The sequence below is a fragment of the Hypomesus transpacificus genome, chromosome 13, assembly GCF_021917145.1.
Source record: "Hypomesus transpacificus isolate Combined female chromosome 13, fHypTra1, whole genome shotgun sequence".
Lineage (NCBI taxonomy): Eukaryota > Metazoa > Chordata > Actinopteri > Osmeriformes > Osmeridae > Hypomesus > Hypomesus transpacificus.
This window is the reverse complement of record NC_061072.1, coordinates 12,758,637-12,780,826: the sequence shown is the minus strand read 5'-3', so window position 1 is coordinate 12,780,826 and position 22,190 is coordinate 12,758,637. Positions and strand designations below refer to the sequence as shown.

The 22,190-nt window shown below is 47.2% G+C and overlaps 1 protein-coding gene across 2 annotated transcripts; it reads right to left on the bottom strand.

Annotated features, from left to right (window-relative positions):
* Positions 1-177: 177 nt before the first annotated feature.
* On the bottom strand, positions 178-21,686 carry cpped1 (calcineurin-like phosphoesterase domain containing 1). Of its 2 annotated transcripts, XM_047032739.1 has the most exons (6): positions 21,465-21,686; positions 18,868-19,086; positions 14,545-14,717; positions 14,185-14,437; positions 3,995-4,117; positions 178-1,142 (listed from the first exon to the last, which is right to left on the bottom strand). In XM_047032739.1, exons 1-6 carry the CDS (start codon positions 21,526-21,528, stop codon positions 1,081-1,083), a joined length of 894 nt encoding a protein of 297 aa, XP_046888695.1. In that variant the 5' UTR covers positions 21,529-21,686; the 3' UTR covers positions 178-1,080. The 2 variants fall into 2 exon arrangements, with proteins under 2 accessions (XP_046888695.1, XP_046888694.1); XM_047032738.1 differs by lacking the exons at positions 178-1,142; positions 3,995-4,117 and adding an exon at positions 5,334-6,664 and having other exon boundaries at positions 21,465-21,679.
* Between the last annotated feature and the right edge of the window lie 504 nt (positions 21,687-22,190).

Below are 22,190 nucleotides of genomic sequence, written 5' to 3'. Positions count from 1 at the left end.
CTGCACATGCAGCTGTACATGAGTCTGCACATGCAGCTGTACATGAGTCTGCACATGCAGCTGTACATGAGTCTGCACATGCAGCTGTACATGAGTCTGCACATGCAGCTGTACATGAGTCTGCACATGCAGCTGTACATGAGTCTGCACATGCAGCTGTACATGAGTCTGCACATGCAGCTGTACATGAGTCTGCACATGCAGCTGTACATGAGTCTGTGCAGCGCTGCAGGGCAGGTGGGCACATCCACATTGACAAACATTTGGCTTGCACTTCCCTATCGCGCTACCCTTAGCAGCATCCACAAGCCAACATTATAGGCAACATTCAGTCTGTGCATACTACTCTTTTTGTAGTGCCTCCACAAGTGGGCAGTATACATGGGGTACAGTATGCGTTGAAAAGTTTGGTCTTAACTGGTGGTGAGCATGCACCAAACTTTCGGATCAGCATTTTTTCTTGTCCATAGAGCATTCGACACTGTCTATTAATGCCTCTGTCATCAGACAGGTCAGCACAGATGTCATGTCCCAGATATTTTTTTTGCATTGTATTGGATATCAAAATCTGATCCATATTGGGAGCACACCTGTAACATCTCATGTGGTCCAGCACTATATGGACAGAGAATTACTAAATCATCATCATACATTAAATGACTGATGATACTGTTACCAACCCTACAACCCGTTCTACAATTATTAAAAAGCATTGACAAATCGTCCCTATAAGCATTAAACAAAAATGGAGACAATATACTGCCCTGCCTCACTCCATTAGAGACGTGAAATAGGGCTATAGAATTACATAATTTATAAAATAAGTTGTCATGGTTCACATAATCAAACGCTTTTGAAGCATCAATAAAACACATAACAATGGTGGTATTGTGACTGTGATACAGCTCTAACAGTTCTTTCAAGGCAAATATACACGTCTGTTCGATGTTTGGGTTTAAATCCAAACTGGTTGTCAGAACTCAGACAGAACTGATGAAACTTAAAGCGTTTTTTTTACCGAAGGAAAATGTTGTCCTTAGGAACAAGGTTTCTTCTCTCCATGTTCCCTTGGATCCTCTCCTAGTTTCCTAGTCCACCAAAGCACACTTCACAGAGCAATATAAGCTCTCTTGACATCCTTCCTTCAGTGAAGAAGCCGGGCAGAGAGGAGGGAACAGAATTAGAACAATCATTTTTTCATTCAGATATGGTATGGATATGGTTAAAGAAAAATCCCATGTATAGGAGCACTGAGCAGCAAAACTGGCAAACACTGGTGCAGAGAACAGTGCAGGGAGAAGAGTGTGTCTCCTCTGTGTGTGTTCATGTTCAGACTTGTATTGTGATAACCTACTTGTTCATTTTTAAGAATTAGGCCTGTCTTTGGGATTCTGATTTCGAAGAAGGCTGGTTTTGAGAACCATGGCATGGAGAGGATGAGGATAATGGAGAGAGTAAAGAACAATTAGCCGATCATCCACCTCCTTCCTCACTCCCTCTCCAAGACGCAGTCTCATGCTCTACCCTAACTGCCTCCTCTCTTCGCTTCTGCCCCCTCACTCTTTGTTTCTGATATATCAGACAGATTCAATGGAAGCGGAAGGCTCCTCTGATGCAGAAGCTACAGAACATTCAGGCATGTTTCTGCCAGCAACACAGTTATGATTTCAGATGAGGTCTGACCCTTCAAATGGGCCTGCAAATGTAGCTTTTTTTATGCTACTTTCAAATTAATTAAATACATTTGAATAAAAAATAGACACACGGGCAGACAAGGCACACACACAGACATACAAACATGACACATGAAATCCCTGATAGCTGTAAAGTGGCTGATACAGTGAGTCAAAGGCTAAGGAGGATTTAAAACATTAGTATTCCTTCTTAATACCACATAATCCAAACAACAACATTACAGTATGCAGTTAACATCGAGCAGAGGAGGGGACGGATGCCAAGGATATCCAGTGTGGGAAAAGACAGGTAGGATTAATAAACATTGTAACGAGGCGGGTTTGATTAAACAGTGTTTTGAGGGATAATTGTTAGTGTAGATGTCACCGCCACCTCATCAGTGAACAGTCGGTTTAGAAGCATGCGAGATTGTATTTACCAATTTTTAATAACACTTATATTTTACGGACAGAGCTCAAGTAATTAGCTACACAGGGGTATTACTAGTTGCTGTCAACATGCTAAGCACACGCAATAACTTGGGTAAACACCACGGAGGAGATCGAGTCCGAGGCAGGAAACACGGCAGTATGACAGGGCACAGGTGGGACTGATAGATAGCCTGATCAGCATTATTACTCAGATGTACCTTGGCCTTGGTGGACACAGGTTTAGGCTTACTGCGTGACAAGTTACTTTTCCATTAGAGCCCAGAGGACATTGTCGTGGTACAAGGCTAACTGATCTCAGAACTGAAGCTTCAACTCAAACTGATAGTATTTGCCTCATAGCGAGAGCATAGCACCAAACCACGCAGCCTGCACATCCCTGAGTTGTGTTCGTGATGTTTATCCATTCTACACGGCACAGTACCCCGCCGCCTGGAGATGCCGGGGATCATATTCATATTTGGAGGGATGTTTTAGACCCGGGAGGCGCCCGAGACATCTTTAGCGATGCGCCGCACGTCGTACTATCTACCGCCCGTCATTTCAGCCTGTTCTTCTCTCCCCGCGTTTCCAGCTAATGTTCCCTACACTTTATTGCTTTCTGAAATGGCTCCATTAGTGTCGAGGCCCGCGGTAATGGCATGCAGATGGGCTGTCGACTAAGCAAGCTGTCCAAGTTGTGTGGCACGTTTGATTGACAGCATTGGGAGTCATACCTGCCTCTTGTGCTCCATGTTTGGCCTCTCCCCTGGGAAAAAATAATATTAGAGGTGGGTAGGCTACCACACTTCTCCAAAACAAACAGATTGATGACTTTGGGAAAGCTAGTAAATTTCATATGGTAGCCTATTAGACCTGTTTCTATTCCTAAGTAATGGAACTAATATATTGCGAAACATAAGCAGGTTGCTGGTTAGAAAGTAAGGTGGCTGTTTGTTGCATGTTGTTAAACCTGTTAGAGAGCTTCGGCACTGAGTTAGGGAGAGTGGGAGTCCGGTCGGTGGTGTGAAGAACAGCATCGTTGGTAAATGTCAGAGAGCCTTCTGTTCCTCACTCTGACTAAGAAGAGCACAACGGAGAAAGTTCTAGTTCTCTGACACCTTGAGAATAAACAGCACAACTAGAGACTTCGATAGCATGGCCCAGAATGTTCTCATGACCACATTCTACACGCCTGGAATAAGATATTCCTGAAGGGATCTTAGGTCTTCCCTGTGGGAGAACTATTTTAAATCTTGTGAGAACCTATTGGTGAAATGATTCCAGATAGAACCTTACTTTGACTAAATTAGTTTTCCCCCCCCTAGGGTACCTCTAGAGAGACAGCCAATTACAGGACACAGCGGGAGCAGGAGGAATGGGTCACTGGATTTAAGGAGTTTTCACTTTCCATCATCACAGGCAGGAGACCCTTTGCTTCACATCATTCACATCAAGCTCCTCTACACCTGAAGCCATTCCGGTCAGTCATGCACCTTAGCTCGCTGTCAGGAACCATGCTGACACTCACAGGCTTCCATCAGACCAAGAAGTTCCCAGGCTACACAGTCACGGCTGAGAAGGAGCCAGAAAGAACGAGGGAGGGGAAATTGTATTAGCCTCAGCCCTCAGTCACACAACATCCTCACATCGAGAGCTCTACTAGTTAAGGAAGCTGTTAAAGGACCTGAGTAAGCAGAGACCCCCGAGGTCTGACTGTTCTACAGAAGGATTTAGGAAGAACTAAGAGAACGTACCAACATACTGTAGGCTAGTACAATGCACCCAAACTCTGCAAGAAAGGTATGTCGTGTTGACTCTGACAGTAGGTGCCTGTACAGTGTTAGAGGGTGATTGTGAGGAAATGACAAGAGGTAAACTGTTACACTCACTGTATGTGAATACGTCACATTCACCACCCAGCAGGAGGAGAGGGGTGCTTGATGCCTCTCTGGTCCCCAGATGGTCCCCTCTCTCGGGCGCGCAGCCAGGAGTGTGGCATCCCAGTGCCAGGCCTAGATAGGACACACTGGGAGTCATTTCCTCAGCCAACACCTGTGGACCCTTTGAACACAAATGAAACCACAAAAAAAACAAAACAAATGCGTGTACTGACAAGCAGGGGTTTTATGGTTTCCGGAGAGTGAGTCACACTCAATCTGGCCCCAGCAGAGAGTGTCAAATCGACAGACTGACGGCAAACTTGTCGGTGTTTCCAAGATTGAGAGGGGGATTCGGTGGCGTCATCACCACGCTGGCTACCCACACACTGCATGCTGAGCCTTCTAAAAGTGGACACTGGGAGTGGTCACGCTGGTAGTAGCAGTCTATTGTGACACGCCACCTCACAAGTGCAAACTACTGTGGCCCTTTCAATGGAGAATGTTCCACTGAAGTCTTGGAAACCCTCAAAATGGGTTATTTGAAAAGTAAATAATCCTAAACCCTATTAGCCTTTGAACAGGTAATAATAATACAGGGTTGTTAACCACATTGTAATAAATCACTTGATATAATGAAAGTCTCACCATTAAGACACATCATTGTAAAATGAACCAGTTTGAATGAATGAGAGCAGTCAACCATTAGAAGGAACTGTTATATCCATAATAAAGAAATAACTTTCCCCGTTCCAGTCTGTAATGTCGGCCTTGGCTCACAGACCATGTAATCTAACTGTTCCGTTTTCCATTTTGATAACTGTCATTCCAACAGATTTTCATTATGCTTTTGGAAAGGCTTGTGATAGAGCCCCTATCAGCCCCAAGCTCTTAGGCTCATATTTTAGATGACTCTAGAACACTTCTGTGCTCCATAAAGGAGCAAATGTAAACGTGCATACGGTCACATGGTTATGGAGGAAGTGTGTTTTGCTTCAGCAGATGAGCGGTCCATGAAGTCTGGTTATTTCAGAAGCAGCAGTGAAGCAGTGAGGCGCGTGAGTGGAGTGTTTTGAGTTGATGAGTGTGTGTGTTTGTGTGGGTGTATGTGCGGGTGTGTGCGGAGGGCCGGGGGACACTGACACATGGCAGGTTGGATCGATAAACAGCAGCTAGCTTTCAACAGCCAGCACAGGGTGAATCCCTGGGACCCTCAGACACCAGAAGGGTCAGAGACAGCCTGTGTGTGGAAGAGAGAGTGAGAGAGAGACAGAGAAGTGCAGGTTACAGGAGGGTGATGGAGAAAATGACAGGGTGTATGTATTGTGACAACATCACTAAGACAGAATCATTGTATGAAATCAATATTTATTAAAAACATACCAGCTCATGAAAGTATTCATATGAACTGATATTACATCACAAACATCATGAAAATGGCCAGGTCATCTCATTAAAAAATGTCAAATGACATTAAAAACAATTTCCTTAATGATCCCAGTATGGGCTAAGGGGATGATATTAAGAACACAGTGACCAGGAAATGGTTTATTAACTGAAGAGAGCCCATTGTTTGTTTTTCCACACATATGTAGACAAACGTGTCTGATGTATAAAACAGGGTCAGCCGTTTGTGGAAGTCCACCGCCCATCTCACTCACACACACACACACTCGCACACAGGAAATGGTCATCGTAGGGCCACAGCCGTGCCTCTCAGGCTGCCATGGCAACGTGTTACGTTGACAGTGGGCTGGGTGAGTGGGGGTGTGAGCCGAGTCATTCTGGGCCACAGAGTCACACATCGACCAACCCACACAAACACCTACCCTTTCTACCTCCCTCCCTTTCTCCCTATCCATCCATCCCACACTGTTTGTTTAAGACATTCAGTGCTGCTAGACAGTTAAAAGTCGTGGGAACACAAGAACAGGCTACCCGAAAACTGCACAAGAATACAAACATCAAACTCAATACACAGTTACCTCTATAATGGTTTGCTTCCTTTTTTAGATTGAAACAGTAGTGTACAGACAGGCCTAGTTGATACACACTATCTTATATAGAGGAACAAGACACAATCTGTGATCTTGCCTGGAACCTCAACACGTTCTGATGGTCTGTAACAGTAGGCTGACATGGTCTAATGCCGGTCATTGTGCTCCAGGTAGAGATGACTGGAGCCGTACATTGGGGGGATGTGTTTCACAGCAAGCTCTCCGCGGCCAAAGTCCTTCTCACCATGTCGTGTTTGTTTCCGCCGTCACCAAGGCAGAGTGTATGAATTCAAAAATACATTCAATAAGCTACAATAGAAACAAATCAATGCCCTGCCTGGATAGCAACAGGGAAGAGAAACATTGCTTATACTGCCTCCTGCACCTCATCATTGGTCAGGCTTGCATACTTGACTACTTGTATGGGTCAGGCTCAAAGTGGAATGTTCTCCTATTGGTCAGGCCTGCAGTAACTTCCTCAGGTCATCGTCCATGCCCCGCCCAGCCAGCTGCTCCAAGCTGTAGTAGCGGTGGATGATGTCGTCGGCGGTCACAACCACCACCCTGACCCCATGGGTGTCGTTGCCCAGCTGGCAGCCAATAGCAGAGCTCACCACCATGTCCAGTCCCCCGCACAACCCCCCCGCGTTACGATGGTAGTGGCCCGAGAACACCGCTTTCACACCTGGGAAGGAAAGGAGCATGGGGAGGAGGGGAGGAGAACCAAAGAGGAGGAGAGAAGGGAAGAGATAATGAATGAAAAACAGAGGCAGGAGGTGAACAAGAAAGGAGTTGGATGTTGTAGAAGGACGAAAGGAGGAGAGGGGAAGAGAGGGGAAAAAGAGAACAGTAATTGAAATCAGTTCTGCTCCATTTGAATCAAATCCACTCGAGAAAAATAAATGTGAATGTCTTTTTTATATAATGGGATTGTGTATAGCTGTTATTACAATTACAGGGCTATGTTAGAGCCATGTGTCGTGTTATCTATACTTCATATGTATGAAGACATTATCCTGGATTAAAAAGCTGTGTCTTTGAACTCAAGTCCTATTTCCCCCATTACAACCCGTGTTGTTCAATCCAAGCAGCCGAACACCAGGAAGTGGAGCAGCATGTTCTGACTAACTAGAAGTGGCATGTTCAGCAGGGGGTCTGTGGTTTAGTTCCCTGGGCTGCGCTGTGTCGGTGTTACGGCAGAAACCGCTGCTGATCTACTACACTTCGGTCCACTTTCTGTCTCAATGCATATGCATCACACATTGTAACATATGCAAATTGCCCTTGATAAGGGTTCTGCGTGGCATATGATGGCAATACATTCAAATGAGCTCCATTTAGCAGTATAATGAGATCATTGCCTTATCTGTCCAGTCGTCTGCACAATGTCTTCATAAAGCCTGATGGGAGGCAGGCGAGACTGCGAGAGGGGGGGGGGTAATAATATATGGAGAGAGTGTGGAAGAAAACAAGATAAAGCAACAGAAAGAGAGAGTTTGCGAGTCTCCCTTTAAAAAATATTTTGCGACCTAAAACTTTTACACAGGCGTTTTCAATTTATTTTCCTGTCCCGTCGTCGTCATTATTGAGATGGGGTGTTTTTGTGTGTGTGTGCGTGATGCCCTGCAGCACTGCTGCCACGTCGATCCTCTCGCGAATAGAACATGTAGCGGACTGATGGAACACACTCACGCAGCCTTACTACCCCTCTGAATTAAAGGAGCAAATGAGTTCTCCTCTCGTAAGGGGAGTGTGTGTGTGTGGGTTTGCGCATGTGACAGGGGAGAGAGAAGCAGAGCATGCATGATGTACACACGGTTAGGCATTCTTCAGTGATTTGCCAGGTTTTAATAGAGGAAGAGAAGATGCTGAGCTCCTAACAGTGATGCTGCAGTTAGAGATGTTCCCCTGCTGCCGCACCTTGGAGGGATGCATCAGCCAAACTTGGCAACAAAGAGCTTAAACCTCAACCAAACCTGGCAGCACATAACCTGTTCCGTAGCCAAACCTGGCAACAAAGACCATGTTAACACCTTAATTACACTGTAAGACACCAGTCTGCACAATTTATTATTTGATTTTTTGGTGCAGTTTTCCACTCCGGTCCGCATAATCAAGAACCTCCACATCAGCCTCTTCCACCCATCGCTAGAACACAGATCTTCTGGAAATTATATGAATAGCCAAAACAAGGTAGTCGCATAGGCAGCCCATATCGGACCACTGCATAATTCATCTATTTAAACGTAGATGGAAATTGATGATCAAAACCGTGCGCTTTTCCCAGGCTAAATTTGTTAGCAGGCAGGACTGGAGGGGATTGTTCTAGCGTTACTTGGTTACGACAGTGCAGCACAGCAGGAGCTTGCTGGTGGCCCTGGGCAATGTCGTTTACTAGAGCTCCACACCTCCCTGCACACACTCACCCAAGTATGGGGGGTGAGGGGCTGGCGATTCAGGGGGTGATTTGATAGTTGTGTCGTGTGTGTTTGTGGTTATGACAGCACTGGTTGGTAGATGTGTGTGTATGTGTGTAAACAGAGAGCAATTTTAAAAGAGAGCGTGTGTGTAAGAATGAGATAGATTGTGTCTGTGTTTTGGGGTTTGTTGTCATGGTGATATCTGTACGTATGTATGTATGTATGTATTTCTGTGTGCACCTATAAACTGTTAATCCTGTACAGCCCTCTACACTGGGAGGATTCACACAACTCAGCAGCATTACAATTAGCTTACAAACACAAAAAACAAACCCAGGACTACAACATCAACAACAATAACAACAAAAACTAGAACAGAGGGAAATGTTTTCTCTAATCACGGAGATGACTCATCTATACTGTAACTGCAGAGGAGCTGTTCTCAATTTGGCTTTAATTAAATACACTACCAACACACACCCCAACCTTTCCACCACCCCACCACCACAAAGTGCTACCGCAGCAACACTCTCCTATCTAGAGGGGGGGGGGGGGGAGAGAGACCGAAAGAGAGAGCGCGGTAAAGAGAGAGCTAAGCTGCATTTATTCAGAAAACGGATCAGAAGGAGTGAACCAGCAGCAAAAGTCATTTACATTTTGGAAAAATCTTGTCTTGACTCTTCAGACCCTCACTGTTGAAGCCACAGACATTTTCAGACAGCATCATTAATCAGGCACTAAAGGGGCTCCTGATGGCAGCACAGAGTCAGACCCTAGCCTGTCTGGGTCATACACAAATCACCCTCGATTCTTCCCCACCCGCCCCCCCACCCCTCCCATTCCGCCTGTTCATCCTTTTATATCCTTTTCTCCATTCTTCCCTCCTCCATCCTCTATCCTTTCCCCATCCCTGATTCCGTTGGCCGTTCTGTTTTCTACCTCGAGGTTCCATCTGTTTTCAGACAGCCGACAGGTACAGGAGCAAGGCACACTCTTAGACCCCTCGTCCCGTCATGCATTCATAAACTCTTGATCTTAATTAGTTGGTGGAGCGCTGACAGCTCGTCTTTACACTTCTCTCTCCTCACTGCCAGCGTGTGTTCAGCAGAGCTGGTGTTTGTGCCCTGCTCCACCAAAACATGCACTTTCTTGCCACCGCTAATAATTCCACATCCATTCTGTGTCTCTGTGTGACTCCAATTTAGCTGTCAGACGCAGAGCTCTCAGGCGGGCTCCTGCTCCCGGTGATAGAGAGAGGACCATCTGAAGGGTTTTGACAGAGCGCTGAAGAATTCCCCCGAAAACCCCTGCAGTAAGCAGGCAGGCAGATGGAGACGTATTGAACGCCAGCAGAGGTAGATGACAGAGTCAAAGCTAAGGCATGGTAACAGGGAGAGGCTTAGCTGGTCTGGCTGAATTGCTGCGCACACAGCTGGCTGTTGGGACGTGTCGGGCTATTCTGCAGGTGGGCTGAGTTGGCTGAATAATGGATATGGATATCTCTGGATTAACCTTCGTGTAGCTCTCCTCACAGGCTTGGTGTTTGCGAAGGTTAAGAAAACAAGACTTGTTGGACGAGGCGAGGACGTTTCTTTCCTGCTTCGTCCATCTTCCTCTTATCGTCCGTCCTTCCCTTCCACATTCACTCCCCCAACACTCTCAGTAATCATTGATGTGTAAACGACCGGATAGGTCACAGCAGTTGTCTCCTTGTCGCTGTCACTCACCCTGCCTCTTCATATTAAAGATTAGGCCTACCTCAAGGGCATGTCCCTCTTCTCTCTCCTTTTCCCTCTCCATCCATCCCTCACTGTCTAAACATAGCCATCCCTGAAACATCTGTAAAAGAGGGAGTCTGTTCGTAGGTGTGTGTATGTGTGTGACCATGTGCTCACACGTGTGCGTGTGTGTGTGCACGCATGTTTGCGTGTGCACGAAGGGTGGGTGTCATTAAAGTACTGGGCTGGAAATAATTCATCAGGCGAGCATGCCAGTGGGTAATTTGCATGACAGAGAAAGCGAGGGAATGATGTACCAGAGCAAGGCCTTTCATCACCCTACCTGCTACAAATCACTCTCATCCATCACTCAAACCCCACAATCCCCTTTTCTTGTCCTCCACACACACACACACACACACGCACACACACAGAATGACTGATTACTGTGACTGTACTGTGTGTGTTCCTCGCCTCCCCAAAGAACAGCGACAGAAATCTTACATCACAGTTATGCAGTGTTACGTGTTAAATATATCATATTGAGAGAGAACAAGACAGAGCAACATTCATCAATCTATTGATGCTCGTTCAATTAGAAATGACTTCCTCCACGACATGAAGAACACTGCCTTAGCTCCATTGTGGCCCACAAACAAACAAGCGTGATGCCACCATCACAAGCCCTCCATCACGCCTGTTCCAAAGTGGAGGGTCGAGAGAGCGTTTTGTTATCACGTGTTTGCATCCCCGCACAGCCACTGACAGCCTCGCTAGCTCCCTGTCTGCTAGGTCCTGAGGCGGGTCCTGTTACATCTACACCCAACATCCTATTAAGGATATCACAATCCTCCATCTCTGCTCACTCCTGCACCTGTGCCCCCATCACCCTGGCTCTCTGCTGTGAAACAATGAGGTAGATCAGCTTTAAGTGCCTCTTATCCAATACTCTCCTAGGAGAGGGAGGAGGGGGGCAGCGGGGGGAAAAGGGTATTAGGTGTAGTGTGAGGTACTCTGTATCCACAAGCTGCTATGGAAACTCCCAACGTGTTTTTATCTCTGTAAGGATTGGGCCTGGATGCTGGGGCTGTATGGTAGGATGCTGGATGCTGGGGCTGTATGGTAGGATGCTGGATCCTGGGGCTGTATGGTAGGATGCTGGATGCTGGGGCTGTATGGTAGGATGCTGGATGCTGGGGCTGTATGGTAGGATGCTGGATGCTGGGGCTGTATGGTAGGATGCTGGATGCTGGGGCTGTATGGTAGGATGCTGGATGCTGGGGCTGTATGGTAGGATGCTGGATGCTGGGTCCCAGTGTCTGAGAAGTGTATGCGTGTAGTACCCTGAGTAGGTAGAGGGAATCTGTCTAACCGTGTAGCTACCAACAGGAGGAGTGCTGAGGAGGGGGTCTGGATGCTACCGTTGGGAACACACACACACACTTGAAAAATACTTAGGTTTCAACTAGAGCCAATACAATTCCTTCAACGTCCAATACTGATCAGTTACATAGTGTAAATGTGACCAGAACATATTCTTGCAGGGTGTAGGCACCTAATTATTGTTTCAGCCTTCCATGCACAGCTGTAGAGCCTTGATAACATACACACTGAGAATATTTCACTTAGCTATCGCACACACCCCCGCACGCACACACACACACACACACACACACACACCAGAAAGAGGAATGAAAAATACCTTGGTGAAGGAAATTCAATTGAATTTAATTATGTGTCTGCAGGGCTTGTATATTTTCCATTCTTAGAAGGTTGCATGTTGGATGTTGGAGGAGAAGTGCTTCTGAGGTGGGCGCTACAATCCTCAGTGCTACTAATCCCCTGATGGGCCTCTTCACCACATCTAGAAACGCCGTCACAACTCAGGTATGGCACTGTTTAACTACAAAGGGCCTAGAATGGATCATTATCCATATGTGGGTCACATATTCTCTACCACAGTTCGGTTTTGTGGAGGATATAAACATGTAATTTAAACTGTTATTATGTTTCAAAACATTTCTTGGTTAGTGGTGTTAGATGCAATAAACAAAAACTGAACATATTTTACACATGACATCCAATTCAGTATATACAATGGAAGTAGTGTCTATATGTGGTTCATGTTGGAAGGATTAGGAATTGATTAGGGTAGAAAACTGACTTGCAGTACAGGATCTCTAAAGGGTCAAAAAGGCATGGAAAATCAAAAGGCCGCGTGGCCAGGAAAGGGTTAACCACGCATTAGGAGAGAATGGACGGGGGCAAGGGCACAAGTGCACACGTGTCCTGTGTTTTGAAATTGCTCTTTATAGATATTCATTTCTTTGTTATTGTCTCTGGGATGCCAAAATTGTGCATCGTCTCAGTCGATGGGTCTGGGTATTTATACCCACCGCCTGTGTGCCCCGCGGTGAAAACACATTTATTGTACAACACACACACTTCAACAATCTCCAAACACAAGAGGACAAGGCAACTCTGAATTATTCTTTGCTTTGGAGTGTTCCCAGAATACACTGTAACAGCAACTTGAGTGCTGATACAGAGATTTAGACAACCATATCTAGCAGATTCTAGACCCTGATCTCTGACCCTGGTTACCCGCACTGAAGATGGCCCATGCCTCCAGCTCTTTAGCAGATGGACTGAGATTCAACTCAACACACTACAGGACCGTATAAGGCCATTTGGTCATAAGATCAATGCAGGCTTTTCACACAGAGTTAGATAGATAGACCGCGTAGCAAGTCAGTACAGACACGCAGGCTAGCCCTACCAACAATGTCCCCCTCCTCCCCTTCCCTCCTCACTCCTTTAAACTCCCATCCTGAAGGGAACTATTAAACAGAGCTAACTTTTCCTCCACCCGTCAGTCTAACCCCACCCCCCACCCCACACCCCTCAGTCCTCCATCATTCTCTAAGCTGAGGGGGATGGAACCTCCCAGGCCTACTCATTATAGATGACAGGTCGGGTTATTCATGGGGAGGAAGAAGGGATGGGAAGGAGAGATGCAGCCTGTACAAAGCTACGGCTGTCCGAGCTACTGATAAATAAAACACCACCAGCACCGGATCAAATCCCCATTTCAAAATGTTTCCATCCTGACACTCACTCACTCACACACACACACACACTCACACACACACACACACACACACACACACACACACACACGTACACCGACACCCCTCTGAGCAGGAAGTCATCAATAAATGAACAAAATGTACATGTCATGTATGTAAAGTGAATCCCTGATTAAGACCAGACCACGTGTCAACGAGCGAGTCGATGGGACGCGAAACATGTTCTCCTTCACGTGACATACCTGTCGCCGTGTCCCAGACCTGAAGCTTTAAGCAATCTGCTTCCGCCACACACGTGGCGCCAGCGAGGCACGTTCACGTGTTGCCAACCTTGAGGCGTGTCTGGGCAGCGCGGTGTGACAGCCACGCGGCTGGGCACGCCTCTCCCATCCCTCCTGCCTCTGCTGGAGGCCAGCCATGGGGGACGAGTGTGGGGAAGGAACCAAAGACGGTCTCCCCTTCCAGGACTCCCTCAGGACGAGGGATCTATAAGCCTGATAACAATAGCCGCTGATTGGTGTGTGGCTGCCTAAAGCAAGCAAGGGCAATGATTATGTTCATTAGTGGTGGGTGATGCAGCCTCCCATGGCTACATAAGGTAGGGTATATGCTGCAGGCTCTGTGGTAGGTTAAGTCCTCCCCTTTATCCTGTTCCAAAGCTCTGAGAACCAGGGAACAGCAAAGCGACGTGTGTATTAATCTTTATCATTACTATAATGATGCCACTAAGTCTTACATTTCCAGCTAATTCAAACCTAGTGATGCCTAAAATTACAGATGCACCTTAAAGTAACAAGAGTTCTTTTATCTGGGCCCTGATTAACCGTTCCTTGTCCCTGGCTATGCCTGATTGAACCTTGTTCCTCAGCACACCTGATTGGTTAAACCTTGTTTCTCTGTTCACCTGATTCTCCCTCAACAACCTCCCTTAACTGGTATGATCTCGCAAGTCACTGGCTGTGCATGGAGACGTCATACCTGCTCGTTTGAAGCGCTCCAGCAGGCTTTGTCTGACGGCGGTCTGAAGGTTGAAGTAGTCGTCCTCCTCGTCAGGGGTCTTCAGGTACAGGGGAATGTGCTGGAACACCAGCAGGCGCCGGGCAGGAGAGGAGGAGGAGGCCGCCTGGAGCTGCTCCTCCAGCCAGCGGTCCTGGGCCTCCCGCTGGCTGGGACACGCCGAGGCATCGTAGAACAGCTGGGAGTTCAACACGAGACACTGGACTCCTCCTACCTGGGGGAGGGGAGGGGACTTCATTCAAACAACGACGCCAACTTTTCCAATCGCGTTGACCCACATTGAACAGCCTCCCTCCCTCGCTCCCTTTCCCTCTGCCTCACCCAGAAGCTGAAGTAGTCATCCCCCCAGGCCTGGCAGTACTGCTCCAGGGTGTCTGGGGTGGGGATGTTCCCCAGGTCGTGGTTCCCACTGACGAACACTAAGGGGATGGCGGGGTCTGTGCCCCCCAGAGCGCCCTTCAGGTCCTTCTCCTGGCCAGCCCTGAATGGGGTACCTGGAGGTGGGGGTAGAGGCGCGCTGATGAGGAAGGCAGGCAGAGATGGAGAGAGAAAGGAGGGGTAAAGTGGTGGCGGTCCTCTGTGGGCCACACACTCAAGGTAATCCGGCAGAAACATCTCACTCGCTGTTCACAGCAAGTTGAGTTTAAATTCAGGACGAAGACAAGAGGAGAAATATAATTTGGTGTAAAGTTAATCAGAGTCCCTCTGTGGATAAAGTAAAGAGAGAATGGGTGAAGGAAATCTATTTATAATTTAGAGTGTGTATCAAACAAACCCATCAACGCAGAGCAAAGTGATTCTTCCTTCTCTCTGGTAATTATTTTCACTGGCCTACTTTTACTTCGAATTTCCTTAGAAGTTTGGACAGAGTGGTTGCTGAAGATGAGAGCATGCGTTTGAAGGAGAGAAAACAACATTTGTCTAAAACAGGAACCAGATGAAGGACTCTTCATTGAGAACCTCTTCGGTGACACGCTGACGAGTCTTTAACACACACACACACAGACCCACACACCAACACTTCTTCAGTTGAGTAAATCCTTTACACCGTCTCAATATATGCTGTGTCTTTCTATCGTTTTGTGCGACCTTTTGGGGGATCTGTGTGTGTGGATGGGTGGGTGGGGGGGGGACACATGTCTCGTAAAGTCAAAAGCTTCCCAGCAGCCATCTGGAGTGATGGATCTAATTACGATGCTTAATAATTGTATGCAAACAAAGACAAAAGCCATTGAGATGGAGACAATAAACTCAGAAAGACACAAAGAGAGATCACGAGCAGCAGATGAGCTGCGTTATCCAAGTCTCACCATCGCTGGGTACGGACGGTGACCATGTCAAGGGATGCCTGTTTTGTTTGAAACCAGATATTCCTGCTGAATATGAAAACGTATATTCGTTCATCCATCCAAATCTCCTACACAGGTCTACACACACACACGTGCGCACACACACATCACTCAAAAATAATTTCCCCTGAGTCTCTTCTTCTCTCCGCTCTCCTCTCCTCTCTCCTCCTGTTCCCTACTCCTCTCTCCTCCTCTCCTCTCCTCTCCTCTCTCCTCCTCGCTCCTCTCCTCTCCCCTCTTCTCCTTCTCTCCCCTACCCAGCAGTGCTCCTTTGAGGATTCCACTTTATCTGCCTTCAACTGCAATTAAGGGCTTCCTCCCTGCTAGAGAGGGGACTGGGACTCAGAGGATAACCTCCCCCCACCTTCCCTCCTCCCAGCTAGAGAGGGGACTGGAAGTCAGAGGATAACCTCCCCCCACCTTCCCTCCTCCCAGCTAGAGAGGGGACTGGGAGTCAGAGGATAACCTCCCCCCACCTTCCCTCCTCCCAGCTAGAGAGGGGACTGGGACTCAGAGGATAACCTCCCCCCACCTTCCCTCCTCCCAGCTAGAGAGGGGACTGGGAGTCAGAGGATAACCTCCCCCCACCTTCCCTCCTCCCAGCTAGAGAGGGGACTGGGAGTCAGAGGATAACCTCCCCCCACCTTCCCTCCTCCCAGCTAGAGAGGGGACTGGGAGTCAGAGGATAACCTCCCCCCACCTCCCCCCCACCCCTTCCCTTGATTCTCTCTTTCTCTTTCCTCCCTCATCCCCCCCATCGTCCCCCATCCCTCCATCCCTGATGACATCCCTTTGTAGTCCTTATTAGAGCTCTGGTAAGTCCAGCATGTTACTCTAATCTAATCATCTCTTTCTTCCCCCCTCTCTCACACGCACACCTTCTCTCCTGTGAGTCTCTTATCCTCTCCAGCTCAGTGAGAGGGAAGTCCTTGAGATGAAGGCCCTAGGGGCTTTGCTCCGAGCGGAGCAGGAAGTGGGAAGCAGGATCACAGCAACCGCTTTAATAATAGTTGGAAATGGGCAGCCTTTTAGCACCTCCTGATAGCCCTCGTTAGGGAAGAGGACCTGTGGATTCTGATAGGAGGGGGCCCGGTCAGGGAAAGATGTGATTGGCCCAGCAGGAAGCCTGGTGGGAGCTGATTGGCTCCAGCAACAGGGAGTCTGGTTGGGGGGCATCACCACAACAGGATAAGGAAGTTGATTGGTTGATCAAAGTGGCATCAGTGGGGTCCTTCAAGGCCCTCTGGTGCTATTGATCTGAGGGTGATCATGGGGGGGGGGGGTCATAGGGGGCAGAGGGGAGGCAGAGGGGAGGCTAATGGATAGAAACTATTCTTCAGTCCCATTTACATCCCGTACTAGGCCTTCTCAGGCCAACTGCACAGGTGGGTACATATTCATACTGTGTCCAATCTGTCATGTCCTTCTCTGAGTAGACAGAGCAGAAGCCTGAGCTGCAGTCTGGGGTTCATGGTCCACCCATCTGGGGGTTCCATCTGCCCTGATGGGGTACCGCGGCTGAACCACACTGACAGCCTTTGTGAAAATGCGGGCAGTGTGAGTTACAATTTGTTTGACCATGTCTGGACTACAATAGAGGGTTGGCAGAAGAAAAAAAGAAAAAAACATAAGGGATGAGTCGTGGTGGTGTGTTTACTGAAGAGAACAAAGAGAACAAAGAGAGAGAGAACTAGAATGACATATCTAGTCAGAGATGGGTGCCAATTTCCTGTCCCCAACAGGCAGCCCTGTTGACGAGGTGGTCGACAGTCAACTTCCCTGGCTGGCACCGGCATCCAAAGTCTCATTCGGTAAATAAAATCGTTTAAGGGAAAATATCAAAACATGGTTGGGGTGCGCTGGCATTAAACCCCCCACCCAGCCCCCGGAAACACAGGCTAGTGACGGACGTGGTGTGTAATGTGGTTGGCATACACAACCTGCCGTGGCGCTCCTGACGGTAACAAGGCATGACGGCAGGGCCAATGGAAGGGCCCGGAACCCCTACGGTCAGAGGATGGCTGTGCGGCGAGAGGGAGGCTGAGGCATAAACACGACTGATCAAGAGAGAATGAGAGGAGAGAGAGAGGAGGGAGGGATGAGGGGTGAGAGGCCAGCTTAAAGGGCACAGTCACGGAGAAGATGAGATACTTAGGAACTCCTACTAAGATCTCTGGGGGGATGTTGTGGAGGCCTGCAATGCATTGTGGTTGTTCTTGAACAGCTGAGAGAGGTCGTTCCAGGCAAAAATGCGAGAGCGAGAGGGCAGAGGTCATTCCAATCTCTCTGGAACCATATGCCTGTCGTGGGCTGAACAAATGTGTTCAGTCATTAGCCAGCGTACTGTAGTCTTAATGTGCACTCCGTAAACAGCTTTGGCAATGATTTCCTGTTGCCATCTTATCAAACAATCCCCCAGTCAGGGACCTGGAGGGGACTTGTCCCCAACCTTACAGTCACAAAGAAAGAACCACAAGCCAGCTGAATTCCCCCTACCCTCTCCTCCTTCCTCCATCTCTCTTCCTCTCCTCCTCACCCCCCATGCCGTGGTGTCGGGAGGAGGTAGTTTCCATGGTTAGCGGCTCCTGGCTCTCCTCTACCACATCCTCACAGCAGAAGGTCTGGCGCGCCCCACTCTCCCTGCCCCACTATCACATTAGACAGCTGGACTTCAGGCCCTCCAACACACATCTATAGGCGGCTCATTCAACTAGCTTCGGCACCAGCATCTGTGCTGAGGGATCGTCTGGCAGACAGGTTCAGAGGACTCCAATCCCACTGCTTCATGTCCTCCATTTGGAAACATGTGGGATGCTTAGCTACCACAGCAAACGCGCCATTCCTCCTTTAGCTGCAACAGCGCAAAACCTCATGTCTCCTTCATAGGAATCAGGCTGAAACCGTTCCAATGAAAACGTTGCTCGGAGTGCATAAATTAACCCTGAACAATTTCACAGGGGAGGACAGAATATATGAATCATTATGTTACATACATATCCTATTCCCTTTAAAGAGGCGAGGCACTCTAAGCCGGCCTGACTTCTTATACTGACAGTGCTACAGAGGTCAGCAGAGGAACACAGGGCTGGATCTACAGTCGGTAATCACTGCTAGGACATGACACTATATGGCAGTATTGAGGTAGGGAGTCAAACGACCTGTCGCATATAATTCATAGCTGCTGTAGTTGCTTGTCTGTTCTTACATACTAGGTTTACATGATCCAACATTAAAGGTGTGAGTCTACTTGTGTGTGGGGACATCTGTAGAATGTGTGTGTGTGTCTTCCTCCTACCTGGCATGGCGTGTACCAGGTCTCCACACAGCACCATGAACTGGGGTCTGGGGCTCATTGTGTTGATCGCCTCCACAACCTGCCTGGTGAGATGGACCTCCTCGTCCCACTCGTCCCCGCCTCCGTCACAGTCCCCCTCCCTCCAGGCCTTCATAAGCCCCAGCTGGGGGTCCGCAGCCTGGATGAAGAAGAACGGACCCCTCCACTCCCTCTCCTTCTCTGGAACCACAGAGTAGGGGACAAAAGGGTTGTTTAGCCTGGTTTGGTGGGGAGTACAAAACAAAATGGAATTTATAGACGGTAATAAAACGAAAACATAACAGGTATGTCGTAATAGTAGGAAAAAATGATTATTCCGAAAGATTCAAGAGACCTTAAAGTCTAGTCCAAATAGAATGTTTGGCCTCCGTAGTGGAAAGGAGGCTACTAAGAAGACTAGAACAATCTGTCCTCATCCCCCCATGACCCCCTCCCCCCCACCACCACCCCCCAGGATCGGGGGAAAGACAGTCATGGAAGACATGTTCTCTCTCGCTGTCAACAAGCAGAAACTAAATAATTTACACGGCAATAGATGTCGATGCGTGCATGACAGAGTGTTTTACATAATGCTGACATTGCATAACCTTCCTGGCCTTCTCTCTTTCACCTTCAAATAACAGTTGAATAAAAGAAAACTTGGGATTTCTAAGTTATGGAAGGATAGAGGGACAGAGGAATGAATAACGAGATCGATGTCTCAGAAAGGAAAAGACGAGTATGGCTAAACTGAAAGAGGGTTCCATAGTTCAGGTCAGGGCAGCTAGCAGCAGCAGGCTGCAGTCAGACCTCGGTGAAAGGTCTGGCTTTTGTTAGAAGGTCCAGTCAGTGTTCTCCTGCCTTGTGTATTTTGTATGGTTGTGTGTGGGCACATAAACACACAAGAAGACAGACACACACGTCCACAGCAGGGCCTCCTTGTTCAAGTTTGACATGCTCTCCATGTATCTCTTTCCCAAATGAGTTTATGGTAATTCCCTCCTCCAGAAAAACGTAGGCAGACAAACAAACAAAGGGGCTGAGCTATTGAGCAGAAGTGCAACTCCAATCTTTTTGTACCATCATTTAAGAAATTAGGCAGCATTTTTTCAACTTTTGATTTCTTAAGTGTGATTTTTTTTGTCTTCACATCAAACCTCGCTTGATTTCACTAGATGATAGACTGCATATCAATTGTGTGAAAGGATATTTTTGTCTGTATTCAAACTAAGTGACACCAGGCTGGGTACAAAATGCCTTCAAAAGTTCTCTAACTAACACTTAGATCCTGCAAGTTAACTAATAACAGTTGATGAAAATCATCCGGTAGTAAGCTTTAGCCTAATTCTATGCAATTTAAAGTTTACCCCACTTCTGTGGTGATGTGCCTATTCAAACTCCACACTATTTATGTCCCCTACTGAGAAATATCATTACCAGCTTTCTTTGTTATTGCCTGAAGCATGATCTGCAAAGATTAATACAAGCCTTGACATTCTGTCTGGAGAAACCCTAGGCTTTTGTTACACTAAACAAACATCACAGCAGTGTGTCTCCGGGGACCATGTGTGTTTGTGTGTGTGCGTTTGTGTGTGAACTAACAACTTTTGGAACAAACATGACTGTAAAAGGAACAGTCAAAGCTCCCGTGACAGTGGATAAGAGCAGGCAGCTTAGTGTCGGTTGCGCTTCTACAAGAATGCCAGCCTCACTTCTAACATAAATCTGAGATATTACTCAGGTGGCATATGGTGCCTTCAGACAATGGTTATCATAATACATCTTGAAAATAAAAAAGGAGGGGTGTAAATAATGAACTACCTTGCAAGTGTGATTTCTCTCTTGAAGAGAAGTGTTAATGTCACCGTTTGCGTTATGGTGCTGGTAAACTAACATGATTCGAGGGAGGAGATGAATCAATGAGAAAGAGGTGTTGCATCACAGATGATCTATTTCACCTTCAGGTGTCACTGATTAAACCAAATAGTCCACACTATACAAGTGAGATCTGCCATATGCTGCAATAGCTAGGAACAACTTGCTCTGTACCGTTGTTCATAAGGTTCACAGAGTCAAAGATACCTGGCCGCGACCATTCAAACCTATTCCAGGATTTACCTAGTTAATCCCCTGATTAACGCGTTAACCAGCTTGCTAGCTGCTGTCACGCTTATAGGAAACAACGGTATCTTCCACAATTGTCATTTCAAAAATACTCCTTTAAAACACATATTTAAGCACGTGACAAGTCTTTCACCTTGTAAATGACAACATGTTACACATGAACCATTTCGCTTGCTAGTAGCATGATGGATTGTCAAAAAGTTGCGTTGTTCCTTTAACTAAACTAGCCTACGTGGCTAGCTGTAGCATTTATTTAGTTATCACGACCATTAACTATTGAACCACCGCAAACTGTAAACGAGACTAAACTTGCTTACTTCAATAAAAAGAAAGTTCAAATGACGAGATTGCTCGAACTAGCTACGAAGTATCATGTTAGGCATGCTAGTAGCTACTGTAGCTGCCTAGCTAGCTGCCTGGTCGTAAACTACGCGACCGCTACAGTCTACTTCTACCTTCAGTAAATCCGATGAAGGTCCGATGTTTCGCCCTCAAAAACATGTCCACGTTCTCAGTCATTGTCAAATCCGACCTAATTATTTGTTAAATATCAATTTATCAGATTGCTATATGATGATAGTGAGAAGCCGTTAGTTTCAAGACTTCAGCCCTCGGTCTTGGAGATTGTAGTTCGACGACATCGGTGATGATTTAACTTTGCCTGCATAACTTTTCCTCAACAGTAGCAACCCCGTGTGGCTGTGAGGACGAGTTGTATCCGGACTTTGTCCACTTGTTGATTATAAGAACAAAACGCATTATGAGGATACACCACACTGTTAAACTTAATTTAGACCGGTCTTCCGTAGGATCAGAAACTGTTTCTAATTCATTGGACGCCCCTCTTCAGGCTGTCATCGCCCAATCAGTACCACGGACAGGGACTTGATGCCTGTTTAGATTTTAGCACCATGGACAGGGACATTCCACCACTTGCCAAATTATGTGACCCATTCACGAGTTAACAAACGCCCGTTAATGCGTAGAGAACGGCCCAAAGAAAGCACTTTAAGTATGTCCTTAATTGTTAAAACCCCAGCTGTAACTTGGGCTGGAAAATTAGAAGCTGGGAAGTAGTCTTTTCCGGCCAAGACTTTATTAGGCTACAGGCAAGTTGGTGTGTGTGTGTGCGTGTGTGTGAGTGTGTGTGTGTGTTTAGATGTTAGCCTACTTTTCCTAGA

Excerpts from the sequence above, each read along its gene's own strand:
- cpped1 (XM_047032738.1), bottom strand. The coding sequence starts at position 21,528 with ATGACTGAGAACGTGGACATGTTTTTGAGGGCGAAACATCGGACCTTC. Across the intron at positions 14,438-14,544 it reads ATGACTACTTCAGCTTCTGG|GTAGGAGGAGTCCAGTGTCT; the intron begins GTGAGGCAGAGG and ends CCCCTCCCCCAG. Across the intron at positions 6,665-14,184 it reads GGAGCGCTTCAAACGAGCAG|GTGTGAAAGCGGTGTTCTCG; the intron begins GTATGACGTCTC and ends TTTCCTTCCCAG.